The sequence below is a fragment of the Strix aluco genome, chromosome 1 (genome assembly GCF_031877795.1).
Source record: "Strix aluco isolate bStrAlu1 chromosome 1, bStrAlu1.hap1, whole genome shotgun sequence".
Classification (NCBI taxonomy): Eukaryota; Metazoa; Chordata; class Aves; order Strigiformes; family Strigidae; genus Strix; species Strix aluco.
In genome coordinates, this window is record NC_133931.1 from 110829924 (window position 1) to 110845744 (window position 15821).

The 15821-nt window shown below is 38.9% G+C and overlaps 1 protein-coding gene across 5 annotated transcripts in view; it reads right to left on the reverse strand.

The window, feature by feature from the left end:
- PRKAG2 (protein kinase AMP-activated non-catalytic subunit gamma 2) overlaps positions 1 to 15821 on the reverse strand; it is a 223368-nt gene that overhangs the window by 18561 nt on the left and 188986 nt on the right. For all 5 annotated transcript variants that reach the window (XM_074831161.1, XM_074831170.1, XM_074831179.1 and 2 more), the window contains one exon: positions 14472 to 14581. In XM_074831161.1, coding sequence (XP_074687262.1) covers positions 14472 to 14581 — 110 coding nt within the window. The remainder of the gene's footprint in view (positions 1 to 14471; positions 14582 to 15821) is intronic.

Consider the following 15821-nt stretch of genomic DNA (forward strand, 5'->3'; position numbering starts at 1 on the left):
TTTCCTCTCCAGCTTTTAGATGCATGATTTATATAAATTAACATTGATTGTTTTGATTATTTTAAATATGACTAAGCTATGACTTAAAAGGACTAGCTAGCCTGTTTTGCTGCTAAAGAAATGTAGATAAAACCCTTCATTTGTTTTAATGAATTAACCCCTCCCCAATTTCTGAAACAGAGATTATAGTATCCTTCTCAAAAGAAAAGAAACACTTCCCTGTGAACACTAGTTCTCTGAAGTGTGAAGCAATCAGGCTCTAGTGCACCTCAAAATCCTGATCTCTTGGTGATGCTTGAGCATGTTATTGTTCCTGTCCTGTCCACACCCCTAAATGGTCTTCACATAGAAAACACAACACAAAAGTGATGGCTCTTGTCCAGGTCTTGACCTAGCACAAAACTAGGACATAGCCAATCTGTATCTCTACATCCATGAAACTGGTCCTCAGTCCAAATAACACAGAAGTAGGAATTGTAATTGCTTGACAATTGCAATCTGAACAGACCATGATCACACAGAGACATCTTAAGTGTCTACTTTGAATTGTGTGCCAAGGGGCTCCTCTGCACAACAAATTCAGGAATAAAAGGGCTTTACAGTCAACGGCATCAGCATTCAAAATAGTAGGGGCAAAACGTAGGTAGGAAAAAAAAAAAAGCAAGCCTGCCATTGTTAGCTGCAACCTTCTTGGAAAAGTTTGCAAAGCCATCCTTATGACAGCTAGTGTTAAATGATGTTTGATAGAATCTCCACTTAGACTCTACTTAGTTATAATGTAGCAGTTTCAATTTCTAAAAGTTAATAAGTCTTCTACTCCGCACCAGAACACAGCACCTCTGTCTACATAAGTAATTTGCAGTGAATGTTTCAAATACATGGTGTTATCTTACTGTACATGAACTCCAATCTTACTTCTGAAAGCAATCCATATTTCTTGCTACATCTACGCAGCCCAACTGCTTTCTCTCTGACCATGAGAAGCAAATCTATCCTCCTGACCTCAACAGATAACAGTTTTCAAAGCTGCCTCCTGACTTTACAGATGTTCTGCCATATCATCAGCGAACAGAAATAATGATCTGCTTAACAACCATCACCCTTAAACTGCATTGAAACTGTAGAAGCCATATAGGGAAAAAAAATACCCAGGACCACAGATAAGACCCTAAAATACACACCATGTAGTATTTAATCTAGTAGCAAATGGTTAAATAGAAAGGTCCCAGAGGTATTCAGCCACCTCACTAACACATGGAGTCAAGTAAAACAAACATTACCAAATCCACCACAGGAGCATACTAACTCATAAATATGACTGAAACCACAAAGACTCTCCAGGCAGACACATGAAGTGCTCCCACATAACAGTATCACACTTACAGTTAACGCAGCAAAATCTAACAGCAGTGAGCTATCTGGGGAGCAGATAAGACAGAAGTTGAGTTCACACAGACTAACTCCACCTTCAGGCAAAATAAGGTCTAACCATTCTTCATCAAAAAAAGAGGGAAGTGCACTTAAACTGCCTAAAACTGAGAGCCTTCAGCTTTGATATCTTTCCATAATAGCAGCTACCACACCAGTTAACGGTCACTGTCAACTTATGTCTCAAGTCTTCCACAGAAAAAGATGTTCAAGCTGTACCAAAGCAAGAAGGTAACAGCTAATCTATTAGAGCCAGAGGGAAAACAGCTTTCTTCCAGGTAGCAATGATGTGACAAAACTGAAGCAAGTTTACAAACTCTGTAATTGATGACCTAGAAAAGCATGCCCACAGCAGAAAAGATGTGAGGAACCAACTATAGGACTTCAGGCAACCTCCAAATTCTTGGTACGACTTCTTTCTCAGACACAGTCGCAGCAAACAGCACCTAGCACAATGGTGGGCGAGATGGTAAAACTGAGGTATTATTTTGGATTCAGAAACTGTACTTCAAGAAAGACAGTTCCAAATATATACTAGGCAAGAAGCTGAGTTTGCAGACAATCCAGAAGGAAGTTTCCTCAAACGATCAGTTCTTGCCCTGATTCTGTTTGATCTAGTTGCAAGTTATTTGTCTCCAAGAACCTCCAGTTAGATGCCATCTTGTCTAGCTTTAAAAGACAGATTTTGGAAGAACTGAGGGCTGCTGAACAGATACAGCTACTGAGATAGATCAGACTTAAATCCTTCATAAAAGACCATGAGTTCAGCTTGGGTATTAGGATATTAAACATTTGATGTAATAAATCACCAAAATTTAGTGAATAAATACTTAAAACTCATCCCTCTGGGCTGTCTTCCTAGACCACAGCGTAAGTGACATTCCTATTGTTTTCTTCAGTTTTATAATAGGAAGTGTTATACAGTTACTTTTTAAATAAAATAAAAATGCCAACAGTTATTAATGTTAATACTTGTCCCTTATTTAAGTAAGGTAATTACAAAGCAGAAAAAACCCCTTAATTCTTATTTGCTAAAACTGCTTGTAAGCGCAAACATACACTCATCCACTCACGCTTTAGTTTCTGTGGTTTACCAATTTCAGTTGCCCAGAGTACTACTTGGTGGCCAGCCAAAGCACTGGGGTGTGGAGCTGGGCTTCCATCCAGGACATTTAAATGTTTCATTGATGTTCATGCAGAAAATACCCACAAGGACCTTCCTTTCAGATTATATATAGCTTGTAGCCTTTGAAGATCTCTACCATGTCCCATCTTTGGGCCTCCAACAGTGTTGCTCTTTCTCTGATCTTGAGTGCTGGACTGGCCTGACCTTCACAAAACCATTGTTTGTCAGCCAGATCTCACAGATTGCTGCTGTTCAACATCATGTACAAACATTATTTAAACAAAGCACTTTTGTTCTTATTAACCATGTAGTGGTCCTAACATACACAGTGAACCATTAAAAATGGGATTTATCTGCCCAAATTTAGAAGTTGTTCTGACATATATGCTGACCTTGCACATCCACCACATCTCTTCATAGCCAACTGGAGGAAACAGTCATTTCTATGGCATGACTCACCAGCCTTAGATGGGGATTAAGTTGTATACCACAGATGCCCTTTCCTCCCTCACTGACTGTAAGATGTCTAGACATTTACAATTGGATGAGGAATCCCACTTTATGTGACTACTTGTCTTCTCCAACATTCTGCCTCCTAAGTAGAAGGGTCATATTATAGCAAAGGAACACAGCAACTGAAGTCCTACCATGTATTGTAGACCACCTCAACGATAGGTGCTATTACACTACAGAGAGAACAGCAACAAGCTTTTCTTACTACAGGGACTCATTACACTGACTGTGAATATGCTGAATAAAAGAACAAATTTAGGTTAGACAGGACTTCTGGAGATCATCGCTTCTGCAGACCATTTAAGTCTTAAGGAGGACATTACCAAGAAAGATGGAGTTAGACCCATACACAGGAAGTTCTGTTTTTCAGGTAGTAGAATATTTGGAAAAGCTTGTCTCTTTTACAGTTAGTGAGCTCCAAAATAGCTTGATTACCAGGCAGTGACACCAAAACCAGTGGTAGCAGACAGAAAATTTGACCAGACTACAGAAAATGTTTTTCTTCAGTGACAGGAAATACTGAAAGGGACACTCCTCATTATGATATACCAGACCAGTAATCTGACAAGCCCTTGCAGAAATGCTCTCTCAAGTAAACACCTGTGAATGAGGGAAGCATCTGAAAGGAAAACTGAGGATGAAGCTTGTTTCCAAAAATTCAGCGTGTGTGCGCACACTTCTATCTTGTTTTACCTAACACTATGTTATGAAAACTGCAACTACATGCATAAGTGACCAGTGGGTTTCAAACCTGTCTTCCAGGACTGTCCCATAAAAATAAGAAGGGTGACTGCTGCTGTTACCATCACTTGTTTCATTTGCCTTGCAAAAAGGTTCTTGCCCTTGACAAGATGTTGAGGGAGAAAAGCCATCACAGTTCCTGGTGCTAAAGGGTCAGTGCTGAGTAGAATGCTACTGTGCTGAAAGATACACAACTCAGCACCATTGTCTCAATGCCAAATTTAACTTGGAAAAGCTGCAAGGTAACAGAAGTAAGAAACATAGCTATAGAACACCTTCAGGTATGCTAGTACCAAGCAAGAGGATGATGCAAAAGACTAGTAGCGTGGACAGTGTTAAAAAGATCTGCCAGAACTTCTGTGGTACTGCTGCCATGCAAGGGCAAGATGATAAATGTGTACCTCTGGAGTCATCTTCCACTATATAAACCAACACCAGGGCATTAGCTTTACCTGCCTGAAAAGCCCCCAACGTAACCCCAAGAAATGTCTACTTTATCGAATCAGAATAGAAAGGAAGCAGATCTTTGTTATAGTTTTTGGCACAGAGGTCCCATAAAAGCAGTATCACACCCAGTTGACCCTTGACGCTTTTATCACGTCTGATTTCTGATGGATGGATGCTCAAAGGTGAGCTAGAACATTCATTGTCATTTTCACTGGATAAGTTGACAAATTCCCAGTCTTGTCTCATGATGATTTTTAAGGGCTATAAAACTTAGAGGGAACTCAGAAAATTCACATGTGGACCAAAGTATTATAACCAAATCTCTCAGGCAATCATTGAGAAACAATAACTCTTTCTAGCATAACTACAAAGTTTGATATGTAGCTGAAAAGGTTGCAAGAGGAAGACATGCAGTCTTAGCAAATTAGGTAAGAACAGCTGAAGAAGTACTGGAGAAGGTTAAACTCACATACTCATACACTCACATGCTCTGAGTATGAAACAGCAAAGCATGGAGTGCCTTCTCAATGGGTCCCTTGTAAAGGGGAAAGTTTTCCATTTTCAAGGGATAACAGCGTATGTATTTTCACAATATGAGCAAATATGACAAAGTCACTCTAGAATACAGTCTTTGTTCTCACTGTTAAGAGTAAGAAGGCACCAAAGAAGTTACCCCAAGACTTCTCTCAGAGGCTAAACACTTGCATTTCAATAGTTCTTGCCAAGTAAGAAGACCAAGAGTAGTACAACTGGTCTTCGTTGGAACAGGAAAACTACCAGGCCTCTGCTTGACCTTTGTACTACATAAAAACTGGACAACCTACACTTTACTGAATGTGTTTATGAGCTGACTGACTCTCAAATGCTTTTGATGTGAAAATGGGAGGAATGGGGCAACAGTTTCTAGCCCAACATAAACAGGACTATATTTCTTTAAGTAGCATGGCAAGTTCTCTGGCTGTCCAGACAAAAACAAAACCAAACAAACAAAAAAAAAGAAGAGTCGCAAACTACTGCATGCTAAGGAAAAGCAAGCCTGATGACCTAGCTGCAGTAAGTCGGGTTTATAACATCTCCTCCCTGCTACTCCCTCACATCACTGGGATTTCAGGTGGTGCTTCTTCTGTATCCGAGGCTGTAAGGCAGATCTCACACAAGAAAGTCATCGCTGGTTTTGTGTACTTGTTTGACAATGCAGCTAGTGAAGAGGCAAAACCAGATAACTAACTACTTGAGTCATACTAACACAGTGTCAAATCGGGTGCAAGCCCACTCTCAGGTCTAGCAAGTTATAATCTTCTTATCTGAAAAATATTCTTCAGCGATGACTGGAGGTGCTCACATTGTCTTTTTCCCCCCTTTATTCACTCTCCACTTCTACGGAAAGGCTTCAGATCCCAGGTAATGCATTACAGTCCACTGGAGAATGTTAATCACCCAATTTTCACCTGAACATTGGCTTGTGATACAGCATTTGGGAACATAGAGAAAACACAATACTAAGTTGAAAATACAACTTTGCCACAGAAAGCTCTTTGGGCAACCCTCTTCTTCCACACTGTTAGCATCACCTTCAAAGGATTTATTTCTATGGCCTGAAAATCTCTGTAAACTAAATTGGAATCAAGGACTCCAGCATTCATCCTCAGGTCCCATGACCATCACTTTGATAACACAAAAGCAGTCAAGCTACATATTCTCAAATATGTCACACACTTCTGCTTTGAAGCAATTTACACCCAGATAGCAATGACATTAAAACACCTTCAGCTGAGGAAAAGGTAATTTTTCCTAAATGCAAGATCTGAAGCCAAGAGATTTCAAGGAGGTAGACCAATTTTCCAGAGAATCTCTACATCAGCTTTCCAAATGGTCAAGAGGAAACTGAAAAACACATCTCTAACTTGTTATCTGGGGATGACACCTAGTATGAGGAAATAGTTAGAAGTTCTCACAGAAATTGCTCTCTTTTTTTACAGGATCATTTCTCAAAAAGTGGTTAACAAAACATTGGGAAGGACAGTAAGCATTAACTTGCAATTCCCTTTTTTTTTTTCCCCCTCTTCAAATAAAGCTGTAATGTCCAACCCAGACATCTTTCTAAGTTACAGAAAACTACAGACCTGTAAAGAAGGTATTTTGAAAAGTTCAAAACCTCTTTTATAGTACATATATGTATAGTTCAGTGTTTTTATAAATTGGCTTGTCTGGAGAGACTAAACCAGTATGCAAGACTACCACTATCTATCTCAGCGTGATGACTGTTGCATTCAAATTTATTTTCCAATTATCTTCTTCTTTGGTCTATGAATTTGGTAGAAGCGTTTCCTCCTTGAAGGACTACACCTTTAAAAAAAGGCTACTTAAGTACTTAACAATAAAGACTTTTGCCTAGAGCAAGGGCCAAGCAGGTCTTGAAGAGAAGAATTTCCTCCTTTACCTCATCACACCCTCAAGTAAAGTAGAGAAAAAAATGGACAAACCTGTTATTAACTGAGAGGCTACATTTGCTGTAACATCTGAAAAGCCCCAACCAACAAACATCCACATGCAGCTCCTCTAGCTCATGTTGAATTTTGGAAAGATTATATGAAACCAGATCAAAATTCAGTTCTCTATTCACAGGTGATGGAAAGGGAACACTCCTGGTACATGATGTACTACTAATGGCCATAGAGTGCTTAGTAAAATTTAAGAGCTGATGAAGTAATACCATTCAGACCCAAGGCAAACCCCATAAATAATAGGTAGTGTCTTATCCTCAAATTGAAGTATGTAGGCACATGTTCTAGATTTCTCCCCAGAAAGCAGCTACTATGTCCATATGCAGAAGTCCTCCCCACACCACACCCACATGAAAAGGTCCCAGTCCAACTGAAGACACCAAACTGAGACTTCAACTGATACTCTATGTCAATATGCCCATATTGTAGCTGGCAGTTAAGGGCTCTCCTCTCCCTCTAACACCACATGTGCTGATTTAATCAGGACCTCTTCTATATAGCCACTGGTCCATAATGAGTCAACTCTGTTATTCCATCTCAGTAAGGTACTCAGCTGATACTTACTTCCACCTGCTGTTTGAGGGGAGCCTAAGCATTCTAGTAAAAAAAACAAAACAAAACAAAAAAAACCAACCACAAAACAAAAAAACCCCAACACATCACAGCTCTGTTTTCTGGAGAAAAACAAACAAACCACTTCAAGCCAGAATTTCTGCTGCTAGATTTCATGCCACAATGGGATAAGAATAAGACATTAGCCTCATAGGCAGAGCCACTGGGAAGGGTATAGAAATTCTTTCACAGATTAAGATCTTACCAGAAAAAGTGGCGGGGCAGGGAAGGCAAGAAGAATGATGCATGACTTTCACTCAGCCAAGCACAAACACCTTACTTACACCCTGTGTAGATGAAGAAATTTCTGATTAATTGGTACAATGAATTCACATTATCTTCCTCCAAGATCCAGGAATGAATGTTTCCTATTGGTTTTGAGACCCGCCGGAATTAAGCGCTTATGCTTGTTGTATACAAGCAACAGCAGCAGCTCTGCAAAAACACAAGAGTCTTCCCATATTATGCTACTGATTCCAGTCTGATCTCAATGAAAGGAGCTTTTTATGGGGCCTGCTCAACTGTCTCAGTCCACATGCCAGTTAGAAGGTAAATTACATTATTCTTTTAGAGTTGTGTGAGATGGGTAAGCAAGGAAGGGTGTTCACACCCCTCAGAAATGCAGATAGTACAGTAGTTTTAAGATTTAGCAACTGTGACAAGGAAAAACCTCAAAGCCAATTAAGGAACAGACAGTCCTTCTGTAAGGCTGTGAGAACTCTGCTGTGACAGCAGACTCAGAGTCTGCTCTGAGTTTCTGGAAGCAAAATTTTCTAGAGCATTCTTCCTGGAAGGCTGATCTATCTCATTACCTTGGAGAGAGGCAACACCCCAGTCAAGAATGACCTGGAGGGAACAAGAATAATAAATCCATTTACTGAATAGTCAGCACAAGGAAGAAAAATACGAATCCTCTTCCACTCTTCTAATGTGGAATCCATTGCATGCTCCACAGAAGTTAGAAGTTATATTTACTTTCAGCTTGTTAAACCACTAAAGAAGTTTCCAGAAGATTATTCCAAATATTTTTCTAGTTCTGTGGTAGAAAATTAAGTATTTAAGCTCCTACTAGTGTGTGACAGTTACTGACAAAAGCCTACATTAGTGATAACATCTGGTCCATTACCAACTTAAGATAATTTCTTTAAACAGAAAGGTTAAATAGTCTAACCCTTAAGTCACGCAATTGTTTAAGATTTCTTCAGGATATAAGAGGAAAGAGTCTTTAGGATTCTGAAAGCTTATTTTGATGACTGTTTCCACATAAACATGATTTTTATTAGTTTATGAAGTAGTGCTGGACAAATACTTTAAAAACAGCTTCAAGGTCATGGTGAGCAAAAGCTACATATGTTTTAGTATTAAAACATAAATTTATTTTTAACAGGTAAGAATATCATTTAGCCAAAGGTTAGACAGAGCTTTTCACCTCACATGAGCTTATACAAACTTCACAAGACACAGCCACTACACTTGCTAACATACTATTCTTGGGACTGCAGATTGCTGCTTGATACGGAGTGGGGAGTCCCTGTCTTATACTTACCTTTTACATTCCTCTTGGAAGGTCAATTGCTCTGTGCTACAAAATAAGCTAATTCTTCTCATCTTTATGTAGGCTGGGCAAAGTCAAAACAAATTAATAAATTTGTTTAAAGGTCAGAAAAAAATCTGACCTTAAGTAAGATTATAGAGTTGAGCTTCAGAGACTGCTATAAACTAGGTTAGAGCCATTTCCTTTAAAAATTTACAAATAGAGTTCAGGATGGGAGGGAAAATGAACTGGTCTCTAAAGAAAACATCACAAAGTCAAACTATACAGTAACAAGGAAAAAAGTAAAATTACATTAGTAGATTGTTAGACAGACAGAAATAATCCGACTGATAGAATGTGAACAAAGCCCTATATTTTGTTGACATTTGAATTTAATACAGGGATTACTAAAATTCCTATTTTCCTTCAAAGTACTAATATCAGTTTCAAAGGAAAAGATTGGATTGCTGTGTCACTGTATGTACCTGATATGTTAAAAAACCAACAAACTGAAAGTCGAGACAGATCTGAATGTCACTTACTTCTCCAGACCATTACTACATTAAGTGCATTAACACTTGTAGAGTACTCAAATACTGTGCTAAAGACACAAGCTGGTAACGAGCAAATCTGCATTCAGTTCAGTGTTTTCCTGGAGTCTATTATAAAGATAATGCAGATCCATTTACTAAATAATTAGAATGAAGTAGTGAATGCTCATTCACAGAGTAGCCCTTCAGGGGACAAACCTCCTAACCCCCTCCAAGGGGCTGTGAAGTGCTTGTTCTCCTATTGCTTGCATCTTGGGAGATGTGCAAGGGATTAGTAAGACAGCTGATCCACTGGGAGCTGCACACTGTTGCAACTTGCCTAGTCTCCCCACCATCCGCAAAGTCAAACTTCACAGGATAGCTCATAACATCTAATTGTCTCTTGACTCCCTTCCTGGTCAGATCAGACTTTAAAAGGTCTCTTTAATGTGCGTCAAGCAAAGATAGTATCTTCTCTTGGAAAAGCAAAAGGCTGAAGCTTGTCACGAAAAAGGAGTATTCATGGGTCACAGGCAGGGGAAAGCCACAGCACTGAAGGAGAGTGCAGTATGATTTTATAAATATTTATGAGGAGCAAATACTTACAGGCTAACATCTGTATTAGTAAATGAGAAGGGTGAAAGAACACTTCACTGTCAGTTTAAATGAAGAGAACTGTGCCAGTTAGCACTCTCACAGACAGTATCTGCCACTTCTCAGCGTTCAGTACAGGCTAAGGACCATTTCAGGTAGGCAGACTAGATGCAGGCACTCCGTTTCGGGGGAAATATAAGCTAAGCTATACTAAGGCAAACTGAGCCGTGCCAGTTGGCCTCAGGCAGGTAAACAGACCTTGGCTCAGTACATTTTATTTATTTAGTATAGACATTGCTCATATCTGGGCCAAATGGCACATTCTCCAGCTGAAGCACAGCACAGTTCTCCCTTACCATACGATCCGATGCCTAACAGAAATGCATGAGTTATACCACTGCTTTCACAATAGCCAAATGTAAGTACCAGCTGCACAGGTGTATTCTTGACATGCAAGATTAGACTGGTGTGCTAGCACTAGAAGCATCAAGATGTTAGGTAGCTGCTGGAATCGAGAGGCCCCCATGCCCTCTGACTGACAAATAAGCAGGACTGAAGAGACCGTCAGCCCATTCCTACTCCTTTTTAGCTACTATTTCTGCTATCTAAGGCCTTCTTACTGTTTCCAATGTAATGGCACCTCACCATCTCCTCCGTTATTCAGAGTTAAAACAAGATTCCTTACAAATCTTTACACTAAATCCCTCAAAGACATTGAGGCTAAACATTTACTTTCATGAATAGATGTTTCTTCAGCAGTATGACTTGTGCCACAATATGTAGGTTAACATCTCCAGCTTTCCCACCGCTAACAACAGTTTTAGAATACTTTCCACAGTATCTCATGAATAATTTTCCAGGACAGAAGCACGTGATGTGTGCTGTGATTGCTGACCAGTAGAGGGAGATGGGATACTATAGTGAAAATCCAACGGCAGAATCTTTCAAAGGATCCCATTAGAACACAACGCAGATACATTTTTAGTTCTCCTTCCAGTAATTGCTACTAGCTTATACTAAAGGATGCAAAAAGTGAGCTCTTGTATATTCTGTTTTAGCTCTAGCATTATTAAAAGCCTGGATTCAAGTCTTTGGAAAACTCTTTCAAGGCACCAGGCACGGGTTTTTTTTAGTTTTGTTTTGTTTTTTTAAGAACTAGCAGAAACACTGCTGTAAGTAGGAGTGAAACAGATCCAGAAAAGACAAATATCATAGACACTGAATGTTTCAGAAAGCTGCATGCTAGGTTTTCAAAGGAAGAACTCATACAAAGTCCTGAAGTACTGGAAAATAAGTGATTTATATATTAAAAATTAAAACAAAAAAATTTTAGAAGTTTTTGTTTGACTACCCTTATTAGGTACATTCTCCACCATGTACTTATTCAGCTGTTTAAAAAAAGCTATTCTATTTTTATATTCCAGACACACATATGTGCTCCAGCTACACTGATCAAGCTGAAGAAATACAATGTGTTTTGAAGGTACATAAGGTATAACATTAATACAAGGTGCTAGGTAAAGAACTACAAATGGAAATAGTGTAGAGAAGTTTTTGGAAGACTTACTAGCAGTGTAGCCCAGGATGAACATTCAGATCAACCTGTTTAATGTTTTCTTAAATAACCCTGTAATTCACTGGTTTTGTAAAACCTGTGAAGTTGGAAGACAGTGCCAACGCTGGAAGAGGACTACTGCTTTACGATAATTTTATGACTGTATGAATTAAAGAGCAACGCAACTGGGATTAAATGTAATGGTGCAAAGTCCAAAAAACACAGTTTGGAGAAAAAAAAAACCTCCTCACCAGTAATTCAGGTTCAAAATATGGTCCACATTTGTCATATATTAGAGTCTGAATGAATAACTACAGACACCCCTTCTACCACCACTGCTTTCAAATACCTGGAAAAGTACACTGAGAATATGACCCCATGATCATAGACCAAGGCATGCCTTGTTCTTCTTCAATTATAATCCACAACCATCATTATGGATCCCAAATAAGACAGGGATTTTGGTGGAGTGTTAGTGAAAGTTTTTCCATCACCATTAAGTTACCTGGCAATTCCTTTATGGTGAAAATTCACAAGGTTCATTCACCCACACTCTGCTTCTCCAAGTATTACTTCACACTGGTTCACCAACTGGAGATGAAACTCTTAACTTCTTTATGTTAATAGCATTATCGCAACACAGTTCCAGCAATGAAAACTGGTATCTGGCATGATTTTCTGTAATTCATCAAGAGATCTGGGGAATCCAAAAGGAATGGGTGACCTGTCCCAATGGCCCCAAGATTAACTGGTTCATGGAATAAAGAAAATTCATCTTTCCAACTGCAGCAGTGACCAAGCTCAAGCCTTTGACCCAGGTGACCACTGACAGCTGAGAGAACTCAACAGGTTATAGGTCATGCCAACAAGCTGCAGGTTCTAATTCCCAACATATTATGTCATAGTACGAAAATAAATGTCCCCTGGAATTAAAAGGAAGCTAAAAGTCTTTGAGAAGGGCTGAAAGAGCATCAGTGAAGACTACCATCCCAAATTTGATCTTTAGTCCAAAGTTGACAGTCATTCTCTCTTATGGGCAGAAGAAAGGAAAAGCTGCAGAACTTCTTCCCCTCTGAGATGGTGAAAAAGTCACCACAATCAACCTCCCAAAGAAGCAAGCTTCTGAGAGAGAGAAAGAAATCTCTGAAAAGGAATGCGGCAAACAGTATTCATTAGTATTATATCTAAGGTACTCTTCATTAGAGCTTACAGTGCTTGCACAGAGTCCATGCGACTGGTGAAATGCAAGAACAGATGCAGTTGAAAGACTACATCAAAACAGTCAAGAAATGGAATATACAAAGAAAATCAACAATGTGAACATTTAAACTCTGTAGGACTGATGTCTGTGTGCTTGAAAACTCTTCCTCTAAGACTACATGTGACCTTTTTCCATCATCACAATCGGGTGTCTTCTCACTACAAAATCCAGTGTCCAGTAAAGCACATGGAACAACCCTAGGGAAGTGAAAGTGACTGTTCCATTGATAACAAGGTGCTTAAGGATAAAAAGTTTCCAGTAGAAGCCTGGCTTTCTGGGTATAGGAGGAAATAATCTTGACATGAGACACTGGCGACCAACTGTTACGTTCAGTGCTGCCTTCTTGGCTACCAGATCAGTTAGCAGCAGGAGGTCCTCTGGCACACCAGAAATCTTAAACCATAGCCCTGCACAAATTTTAACATAATACTAGTACTGGATAGGATACTTACCTTTAAGGACTCCAGCCAAGGTATCAGAAGCAACACAGGGAAGCTTTAGTGTGCTCAGAGTCTAGAGTCAAGAGATGAAGGAAACTCCCTCACTAGTGAGATGCCTAGATAATTGGAAAAGTCAGTGCTGATGCTTTTTTTTTTTTTTGGTACTGAGCAGTACTGAAGTTCCAGTGCTTTTATTCATGCTGCAGAACTCAAGAAGGATGCTGTTGGTCATAGTACAAACAGACTAAATATGTGTGCAGTGCTCTTGATCCACTCCTTTGCTTTGCCTTGTTGCGCAGTGTACGCTTTCCACCTTTTACATCATAGCACTCAATCTAGCATTATATATGATTATCTGATACGCAAGATGGTTCTGTGAACATTTTGGGAATAAATATCTATTACATGGTTGCCTCTGACTGGAAAGCTGAAGTCTAATTGAGCAGTACATTCCAGACCAAAATTACTTAATGGGTTTAGTTAACCCAGAATAAGAGCATCTTTAAAAGAAAAAACATATCGAAACAAAAAAAACCCAAAGCAAGCCAAAAAACACCAATTGCAAAATCCAGGAAACAAAAAGAAAGCCACAGCTTTCTACCACACTGCAGAACAGACTAGTCTGTTTCTATAACAGGCAGCTAATGCCTTCTTTTGGCAAACAAACTCTTCAGACAGAGCCAAGAGCCTAGCAGATGATTTACTGATTAAAAGCAAAATAAGAACCCGAAAATAAAAATTTTCTGGAGAATGTAGTAATTTGCATAATTAAGCCATCCATTTTAGTCCTAAATTGTCTTACTAATATAGTGGGAACAGGCTCAAAACACCTGGATACTCTTTAGCTATTGCACAGGGATCTTTACATAAAATGTCTTTATGTAAATTCTAATAGCCATGAAGAAGCCAATAGAAGTTTGGGCTCATCTGAAAGTTTTTTAGATAGCGATTGCAACTGCAAAACAAATTATATCCATTCTTTCCATTCTGCTAGGAAGTCCTCTTCCAGCACCTCCTCTAGTATAACATGAAAGATACAGTTGAAACAATATGGTTTTGTACAGTCAAAGCAAAACATTATGGGATAATTTCTCTTCAAGAGATCAAATTTAATTTAACACTCAGGAAACACTCATTTAAAGAAAATGAACTGCAAGCAAAGGCAGACTGAAAGGAGAATACTCACTTGTAGCGTAGTGTCGAAAACAACAAGCTTAGAGCTTGTTGGAACAATGTCATAACACTTGTGTGACCTCATGAATCGCACATAAATGTCACTTTCCGATTCTTCAAGTGCTGTAAGTAAAAACATTATGTTGTTTTATTTAAGTAACCTTAAAAAAAGTAAAAAACATGCCATATCAAAACTGAACACCACTGCAAAAGGACAACCCTAAGGCAAAACTCAAATTCACACTTTCAGATCCGGACAGTCATAGAGCTGCATCTTGCATTTCAGACTCATCTTTTCTCTCAAATTAAATAGAACAAAGACAAAATGCATTGTTCTTCCTTGATGAGAAAGGACCTCTGTACTGAAGAGTTATATTTAAAAAAAATAATCTTTTTCTAACAGCAGATTCTTGGAATATGCATCTGAACTCCAGTTATGTACAGAGGAAGCCAATTTGAAACTTACGTAGTGTCAGGCTTGACCAACTCAAGCTCCTTCTTAAATTAATATTTCTCCAATCTCATCTCTGTCCAGTCCACTTTTCACATAGTAATTTTGTATTTTCTAAAGAGGCAGCAGGCAAGTTATACAATCAGTTCCATTCTCTTGAAGCTACTTCACATACAGCATCACAAATCCACCACTTTATTTATAAAAACAGTGTTAGTATCTACTTGGTTGGAATGGCTTTAGTGTGGTATGCCTGTAGCGAGGACATGCAATCCAGTCCATATTAACTTAAATCTACTTTGCATTTGTCAGAGTTTAAATGCATATGCATACATTCTTCAGGTCTGCTCAGGTATGTTAGCTTTTTTTTTTTTAAAGCAGTTTGTCCCTCCATTCTTTACAGCAGGTACCTAGAACTTAGTCAAGGTTAACCCATCCATCAGATATGCACCCTTTAGACCCTGTAATAATGCACAGAAACTTGATCAGATGTTAAACTTTTGAAGAGCGGGGAAAAAGAGGAAAAACCAAGAAAACTTTGAAATACCTAGTGATCACTGAAGAACTTCATATTAGGAAGCTAAAAAACTCAAAATCCTTGTTCGCTAGATCTGCTCAAAAATCAATCATCTAGCACTAGACAAAATCTTTGTCACTTCCACAGTGGCTCAGCACAGCTTCTTTAGTCCAATTCTACAGAATCAAAGCTGGACCTCCCCTGCAAGAGGCTACTCTAGGATACAGGCAGTCTCTTCTACATACTAAGCGAGTCCTTCATCTCCAACTTTCACTACTCTTTAAAGAAAGAGCCTTTACCCTACTGAAACACAAGCAATGTGAAATAGAACTTCCCTAGGAATATAAAGAGAGTCCAACTGGAAGGAAACAGAAGGAAAAAGAAAATAATTTGCT